Below are 9,385 nucleotides of genomic sequence, written 5' to 3'. Positions count from 1 at the left end.
GTGTGAGAGGGAATATGTGTGTGTGTGTGTGAGAGAGAGAGTCTGTGTGTGTCTTTGTGAGAGTGTGTGTGTATGTGAGTGTGTGTGTGTTTGTGAGAGTGTGTGTGTGTGAGAGAGAGAGTGTGTGTGTGTGTGTGTGTGTGTGTATGAGAAAGCGAGTGTGTATGTGTGAGAGAGAGAGCGAGTGTGTTTGTGAGAGTTAGTGTGTGAGAGGGAATATGTGTGTGTGTGTGTGAGAGAGAGAGTCTGTGTGTGTCTTTGTTTGTTTGTGAGTGTGTGTGTGTTTGAGAGTGTGTGTGTATGTGAGTGTGTGTGTGTGAGTGTGTGTTAGTGTGTAAAAATGACAGAAAGGCATTTTTAGTCATCTAAACAAATAAAAATAACTTATGAGAACATTGGGATTAAATCATACATTTTATTTAATGTCAAAATATAGAATATTTACATTTTCCGTCTTGTTTTGTTTCTGTAAGCACATTTAGTGACAGTTTTGATACTGACACCAGAACACAACATACACTCCCTATTTGTGTTTATATACAAATACAAATTTGACATAAATAAGATTTCCAACTAAACGGTGAGCGACCAGATAGATCTCAGAGCGATATCATAATTTATTGGAGTACAGTATTTTTTGGAGAATTAAAAAAGATAACATAAATAATCAAACATATAATGTCCAAATATACATAAGGGTAAAATAAAAAAGTGACTACCTCATTGCTAACGCTGAATACGACAGCACCACGGAGAAGTCGACCGACAATGACCTTCTGAAAGCCCATTTCTGACTTTTTAAACAGAACTGCAAGAAATAAACTCAGAATTATGGATTATAGACTTTCTGTTTTTCTATTCTCTGGCAGAAACGGCTTCCATACGACAGAGATGTCACAAATATCTCATAAGATCTCATAAATTGACACCTGGGAACTTTTTTAAATGGTTTCAAATAACGTAGTCACAAAAAAAAAAAATCTCATTATTCTTGGATTTAGGTGAGATATTCGTGGCGTCTCTTTAAGGGTAATGAGTGAACGTTCTCCTTAACATATAAAGTATATCAAGCCGATGTGTAACAGAAATCATCAACACACTGTTCATATAAATTAGGATTGTTGTGATCGAAATGACCAAGCGCAGAAGTACAACAGAAAAAGCCAGCACCTTACGGCCAGAAACACACTGTACGCAAACACAGCGATGCCCTGCAAACACAGAAATCCTTAAAAACGCCTCCGTCCAAGGCTGTCTGTGATGTTTCCATCAAAAAGATGCAGAAAAATTGAGATATCGCATAAAACATTTGCGAATAAAATGCTGTTTGCATCCCATGTGTTCAAGCAAACAGAATCTTTAACCGCCGCAAATAATCAGCAGGCTACTAAAACAATCAAACGATTATAGTTTATGAACGGTCTCTAACAAAACAAAATAAATAGCCACCTCAATATGATTTGAAGGATCTTGCTGTTAATATTTTAAGATTTTATGCACTTCATGGCTTTTCCGTCCAGAAATGTTAGTTTTATAGGTTTCTTGGCGTTTTTTATGCAATACCCAGTTTTGAAAGATTTTATGCCCTTCTTGGTGTTTTCATTAAGCATTATTCATGTTATACCCCATTTTTTAAAAAGGTTTTGTGCATTTCTTGGCATTTCCATCCAGTGTTTTTTTATGTAATACCCCAAAACTTTTGAGATTAGGTTTTGTTTTGTTTTTATATTTTATGCGCTTTTTTTTCTGGCATTTTAATCCAGCGTTTTTTATGCGCTATTCCAAAATTATCAGTTTTTTTCTGTGATATTTTTGGGGGGGATTTTCCAATCCTGTTTTTATGCAAATCCTTAAAGATTTTTTACGATTTTATGCCCATAGTTTTTTATGCGATACCCCGACTATATATATATTATGCACTTCTTGGCATTTTCTTTCAGCATTTTTATGTGATATTTTATGATTTTATACATTATTTGGCATTTCCATTCAGTGTTGCTGTTTTTTTTTTTTTTTTTTTGAAAACCCAATTTTATACACTTCTTCATCTTTCCATCCAGCGTTTGTCATGTGATAATCAAAATTTTATGCAATTCTTGACATTTTCATACCTCTTTTCTAATATGATACTGCAATTTTTTTTTTATTTTTTTTTTTTTTTATTTTTTTTTATGCGTTCCTTGTGGTTTCCATGCAGCGTTTTATGCAAAAACGAATTTTCATGATTTTATGCACTTCCTGACATTTTCATTAAACTTTTTTTTTTTTTTTTTTTTTTTTAATATGCCATAATTCATTTTAGACAAATGGATGGAAACATCGTTAGTGTTGTTATAACTTCATCCACTGATTAAGACCTCAAACTGTTGTTCAGTCTGGACAGAAAACCTGACGAAGCACTAAATGGAGTTTGCATCTTTGCACTTGCGTAGAGTTTGTTTCGGGCCGGATGCACCTGAACACGAGCACCTGTACGTGAAGGAGGTAGAGCACCGTCTCGGCCTTTTCATCGTTTGCTTACAAGATCAACCTTGTCTGGCTCTTTATCTATTCGAGATTGAACGTACAATTCACAAGGACTCTGCCCAAGACTTGGTGCATGTTTGAATGGAAGAAAATCACCTGACACACTGAACCACAACAGATAAAACACAACAGCAGTCTCTCAAAACACACGTCCCGGGATGGAGACGCTCTTCAGGCAGTCACTCAGTTCACCACTGCTCTGATTTGAGGATCAGGTCCGTTTCAAGTCCTTCAGTGATTTCACAGGAAGCAAACAGGACCCACTTCCACGTGCCGCTGGTCTCCTGGACGTGAGGGATGGACACTTTGAATGTCCACGATGGGAAGCTGCTGAGCGTCCTGGGTTTGAAACAGGAATCGGGACTGATGCCAGCTGCCATCACGGATCTGTTCGCAAAATTGCATTAAGAGCGATAGACAGAAAAAAAAACAGAAGTCAATGATTTTAAATTACACACCTAAGAATATTCGTATTTATGCTTTTTAATTGCATGTAAAATTTCAATGCATTTGAATTACACAGTTTTAACAAACTAATAAACTTCATGCGATTTATATTTGTCAGTCATACATCAATGAATCAGATATCTGCACTCAAAATTCATAGTGTGTGTTTAACTATTTGATTTCATTTAAATAATCATATTCTCAAAGTGCATTTATTAGAATCAGCATAAAACAGTGTGAAAACAATTGCATTTAATCAGTTAAAACTCTGAATATGGTAAAACATGGCTAGCTGTGAAATACCGAAGTAGTTCAAATGTATAAGATTGAAACAAATTGTACTTATTGAGGATAAATATATAAACTTATTTATTGTGGGTTTAAAACACAAATCTGAGCTTGATTTATTTATGAATGATGAATATGAATAACATTACGTTTAAGGTAAAACCGTATCATTTAAATGGATGGAAAACGTATATGCAATTCAATGACATTAATCTTCTGTTTATTCAGAAACAATTTAATATACCAGTAAATAAAACACTATAAACATGTATTTTGATGTTGATGATGAATTTAAATCATTAAACACAATTTAGAAAAAAAAAAAGTATGTTCTTGCACATTCTGATCGTTTCGCTTCATAAGACCTTAATATATTGTCAGGAGCGACGGGATTCATTTTGTGTTGCACGATGTGATTTTTTTGTTTGCTTTTCAAACTGATAGTAGCCACTGCAATTTGTGAACCACCGAGGACCACAGTTTCAGCTAAAAATCATGTTTACTGTTCTACTGAAGAAGAAAAGTGAGCTGCATCTCGGTTGGCCGGAGGGAGAGTAAATTACCAGCTAATGTTCATTTCTGGGTGAAACGTTCCTTTAGTCCAGATTCAGCTCACCTCACAGTCGTCCAGAACCACATGTGGACTCAGAGGTGAGGTTTCCTCGAACACCTGGCCGTTCCAACCCCGGAAACGCAGGCGAGGCGTCTCCAATGCGTCCGTCGCCGGGTCACTGTAGCAGTGGAGGGAAACGGTTTGGGATGCCGTGATGCTCAGCAAGTGTAAGAACTTCATCTGGACTTTCCCGACATCAAACACGGCCTGTGAAGTCAAACATCCGGCTTCTTAAACCTCATGTTTAGATAATCAACATTTCTGCGTTTTGGCAACTGTACGTTTGCGGTTGAATCTGACAAATGATCAGACTTACAGGAAATCTGCTTTTGATTAAAATCAGATTTGTTTTTGAGAGGAAATGCGATATCGCTGCTTGACATCAAACGCTTCTCATTTATTTTCTCTTCAGTTTGTTCGTAATTGCGTGAACACGCTCGAATCCTGTTTGCATGTCGTTATGTTGACAGTCGCTGCAGAAATATGTCGTACATCTGGATTCGTTTTTAACTTTTATAGTTTAACCAAAGTTTCGTGGAAATAACACCATTAAATTACCAGAATTACAAAAAAAAAAGTGTTCATCGTAAACACTGAATATCTTCACAGAGCCACTTTACAAAATAAACTGTTCGCATTTAACAGTGTTCTAGTATTCAATTTTTTACATTTGTATTTATATAATAATTTCAAGCAGTTCAATAATTGTAAGCAGTGGTCATTTTATTATTATTATTATTTTTTTTATATTACTATAAAAATATTTTGGTTTTTAGTTACATTAGTATTTTAAATTAAACCAAATGAAAATGAAAAAATTAAAAATAAAATGTTTATTTTCACATATTAATTTATTGCAAAAAATGATATAGTTTATTATTTAAGTATATATATATCGTTTTTAGTTTTAGTTATTTTACTACTTCAACTTCAACAAACTACATTAGTTGACATAAAATAAGTTTATTTTTAATATTTTATTTCAGTTAATGTTTATTTTATTTCAAATAATGAAAAATGTTAAAAATAAAAATTGCTTTTATTTGGTCTTTTGTTTCATAATTTTTTTATTTTTATTTCATTTTTGTTTTAATCATCAAATGCTGTCTTGGCAACTAGCTGAAATATATATATATATATATCTGAAATACATATATATATATATATTTTTTTTTTCAAGTAACAAAGGTTTTTTTTAATGGTTTTAATTTTAGTTTTAGTTAACGATAGTGACTCTGGTTCATCTGCATGTATCAGCTGTATGTACAGTCCTAGTGATGGTTATATCTGTATCACAGTACCTTATCAACTGTAACGGGGTTCAAGCAGGTCTGTCCACCTGCAGTGAAGTTACAGAACACCTGGATGGCATCAGACGTACAGCCCAGATTTGGATCGATCCAGAACAGACCTGATCAACACAGATACATTTAAAATAGAAAAATATATTAATTTTTTTTCCTAAATAAAATACTTTTATTCAGCAAGGATGCATTATATTGATCAAAACTCCAGTAAAGACATTTATAATCTTACAAAAAATTTATATTTCAAATAAACACTGTTCTTTTGAAAAACATATTTATACTATATTTTAGATTAAATAAGTGCAGCCTTGGTGAGCAGAGGAGACTAATTTATTATATAAATAAATAAATATATATATATATATATATATACATATATATATTAGGGGTTGCACTACTACTGATTTCTACTAGTCGATTTTTTAATTTATTTTTTAAAAAAAATACTCAAGTTACTCGACTACTCATGGTTTATGCTACTGTAAATGAAAAGACATTATTATTATTTTTTTTAATCAATAAACGCTTATTAACTCATAGCCTTATGCAACAATTACATATATAAATTGTCAAAACTATTACGACATTACATATTTAAGTTTTCATATAACAGCCAGTATTTGTATTTGTGTCTGTAACAATCACACAATTTTTCATATCTGCATTCAGATACAACGTCGTACAGTACTTGATAAGACCGTTATGGCTATCATTTTTTTTATCCGTAGTCATCACTGAACAAGTATGCCGTGTTAAACTGAGATGTCATGACAAACGTTTAGTGATCATTTGAACACGACTGAATCAATGCAATACACACATTTTCATTACATCAACTCTTTAAGAAAGTCTTAATGTGCGTGTGCCGCGCAAACCAGCAAAAGATAAAGATGCAAACATGTAGGACAAATAGAAAATGTATCCATATCTAAGTTGATTATTAGCCTGGTTTTATTATTAGAACTGGTTTTTGAGAGACTGATGTGCGAAGCGAGGCTGTTTGATTGGCGAGCGTGCTGTGCTTAATCTATTCTTTCGTATCATATCATAGCTTTTAAATCTATACAATAGAACATGAATGATGTATTATTATAGGTGATATTATTCTTGTCAAGCTCTGATTTCTGAGAGATGCACGGAGAGACAACAGCGATGCTGCGTTTGATTTGCGCTCTATTCAATCATAAAGTTTACATTCCTTCACTTCACACTCGTAACTTTAGAGGTCTGTGTATAATATTGCGCTGATCCCGACTCAACTGTTATCTAGCCATTATCCGTGCCATTCGGAATAAGGTATTCAGCTTCAGCCACACCCCTAATTATTACATTACATATTTTAATTTTACATGCAACATAGATAAGGTCATAGAAAGTAACAGCTAGACGCAATATTGTTATCCTAAAATTCACGTCATACTTGCAAACTCTTTATACGCATTATTGTTAATTCATGCTCGACTAGTCGATTGTTTGCGACAGCACCGACTAGTGGTTGAAGTAATCGATCACTCCACTACTCGACTAGTCTATGCAAGCACTAATGTATATATATATATATATATATATATATATATATATACCGTATTTTCCGGACTATAAGTCACACTTTTTTTCATTGTTTGGCTGGTTCTGCGACTTACAGTCTGGTGCGACTTATTTATCAAAATTAATTTGACATGAACCAAGAGAAATGAACTAAGAGACATGAACCAAGAAAAAACATTACCGTCTCCAGCCGCGAGAGGGCGCTGCTGCTCAGTGTTCCTGTAATCTACACTGAAAACATAGAGCGCCCTCTCGCGGCTGTAGATGGTAATGTTTTCTCTTGGTTCTTGATTCTAAATAAATGCGACTTATAGTCCAGTGCGACTTATATATGTTTTTTTCCTCATCATGACGTATTTTTTGACTGATGCGACTTATGCTCAGGTGCGACTTATAGCCTGAAAAATACGGTGTATATATATATATATATATATATTTTTTTTTCAACGTTTAAATGGTAGTTTAAAAAAAAAAACTAAATTTTTAACTAAATAAAAAATTAAAAAAAAACAAATATAAACAAAAACTCTATAGACATATATATATATATATATATATATATATATATATATATATATATATATATATATAAAATAAAAACCAGAAATAAATAAAATAACCACTATTTTACAAAGAAACAAACATTACTACTATATAAAAATAACAATATATATATATATATATATATATATGTATATATGTATATATATATATATATATATATATATATATATAAATATATATATATATATATATATATATATGTATGAAAAAAATTACTAAAACATTCATTAAAATTACTATAAATAAAATTAATGTAAAAAAAAAAACCACTATCAACTATAAAACCAAAAGGGTGTCTCAGTGGAGGCTGGTTTAAACACACCGTCGCTCATGGTGTGTCTGCAGTCCAGCAGGTCTCTGCAGAAGCGAGCCGGGTTTTCTCTGGTTCCCAGCGGCGTCTTCATGCCGTCCATGACACCGCTCAGATACTGCAGCGTCCTGAAGATCTCAGCGCTCCTCTCCGACAGAGACCCCGCCCTGTTCTGGTAACTCTGAGAGCAGACAAAACATATCAGCAAGAACAAAATCCGAGTCGTTTACATGATGTAGCTGTTCTTCATCAGTGCACAGCTTTCAGAAAGCAATCTAAAAGTCTTCACCTCGTGCTCAAGATGTGCGTCGGCCTCCATCAGCGCTTGAACGTCCATACTGACGCGTATCTGTTAGATGAGAAATAGATGAGTATCACACAAACAACCTCAAAGAACCTTCCAGAGACCCTGGAAAATAATGACACACGTCTTCTTGACGCATTAGATTAAAAGTTTCTGCCAAATGCATGAACGTAATCACAAAGTAATAGACCGTGCAACTGTTACACAATTACAGCGAGTCAGATGGTCTTACCGAAGGGCCGGGTAAACCTGGAGCCCCCTGTCAAAACACAAAACACAGAGAATATAAAGATAAACTAACCCTAATGCATGTCTGTAGCCACGTTATAATGCTATGGTAAGGCCTTAACAAATGCAAGGATAACAATAAAAAAATAAACATTCTTATTAATACAAAATCAATGTTGAAAATGAGTATATTTTGACCTATTCTGTATTGTGATAATGTGTAAAGTACCTGTGGCCCTGGACTCCCCTGTGGCCCCTGAGGCCCCTGTGCAAAAAGATCATTAAACATCTCCATTCAGGCATTTATCTAAAACAGCTTCAGTCCTCTCGCTCCGATGATAATCAGAGGATTTCTGAATGAGATCATTGACTTCTGGTTACACTTAGAAATGCACAAAATCAAGTAATATCACAATATGACTTGATCAAATAAATGCTGCCTAAACGGTCAACGATAATTTTTTTTTCTTTTTTATTTCTTCTTTGAAAGTAAAACAAAACAATTAAAACGTTTTCGTTAATTTAAATAAAGCTGAAATTAGATAAAATTTGATTTAAACCAAATAAAATTGAGAAATATTGATTTGAAGATGGAAATAAATAAAACCTAAATCTGAACTAAAAATAAAAATATTTCTTTGGAACCTATGACACTTTTTTCAGCATTCTTTGATTAATAAAAAGTTTAAAAGAAGAGCATTTATTTAAAATAGAAATATTTTCTTACAATAAACACTACAGTTCAACAATTTGTTGATGAGCAGAAGACACTTTAAAAAACATTACAAGTCTTACTGATCCCAGACTTTTGACCGCTAGTTTACAGTATATATAACAAAAATTACAAATGCTTTTTTAAAAATTACAATTAAAATAAAAACAGATAAATAGAAAAATAAAATCTAATTAAAAATATTCCCGAAACCATAATAGTGTGAGTGGATGTGGAGCGCTGGCGCCCCCGGAGGTCACCGCAGGAACTGATTACACAAGAACAAGCAGATATTTCATTAGAAGAGCGGAAGAGCTCCTGATGATGATGAACACATCTTACCATCTCTCCATGGCTTCCTTTAGGTCCTCTGGCACCCTGAGAAACCATCGAACACATCCTTTATCTGACAGTCATTAGGCACGAGGTTATAAGTCCAGGAATAACATGCATGTCATAAACACACTTACAGGCTTCCCCACCGGACCGATCATCCCCACCGGACCTACAGGACCAGAGAAACCCTGAAACACACACA

General features: G+C 33.7%; 1 protein-coding gene across 1 annotated transcript in view; it reads right to left on the bottom strand.

Annotated features, from left to right (window-relative positions):
- Window positions 1-401: 401 nt before the first annotated feature.
- Window positions 402-9,385, bottom strand: part of LOC113065748 (collagen alpha-1(XXIV) chain-like) — a 45,914-nt gene continuing 36,930 nt past the window's right edge. The window contains exons 37-45 of the mRNA XM_026237244.1: window positions 9,318-9,371; window positions 9,190-9,225; window positions 8,365-8,400; window positions 8,140-8,166; window positions 7,893-7,952; window positions 7,616-7,784; window positions 5,176-5,285; window positions 3,878-4,081; window positions 402-2,913 (exon numbers count right to left, since the gene is read on the bottom strand). Of these exons, the coding sequence (XP_026093029.1) occupies window positions 2,767-2,913; window positions 3,878-4,081; window positions 5,176-5,285; window positions 7,616-7,784; window positions 7,893-7,952; window positions 8,140-8,166; window positions 8,365-8,400; window positions 9,190-9,225; window positions 9,318-9,371 (843 nt within the window). The 3' untranslated portion in view covers window positions 402-2,766. The remainder of the gene's footprint in view (window positions 2,914-3,877; window positions 4,082-5,175; window positions 5,286-7,615; window positions 7,785-7,892; window positions 7,953-8,139; window positions 8,167-8,364; window positions 8,401-9,189; window positions 9,226-9,317; window positions 9,372-9,385) is intronic.

This window comes from Carassius auratus, chromosome 48, assembly GCF_003368295.1.
Source record: "Carassius auratus strain Wakin chromosome 48, ASM336829v1, whole genome shotgun sequence".
In the NCBI taxonomy this organism is placed as follows: Eukaryota; Metazoa; Chordata; class Actinopteri; order Cypriniformes; family Cyprinidae; genus Carassius; species Carassius auratus.
This window is presented reverse-complemented; position numbering and strand designations above follow the sequence as displayed.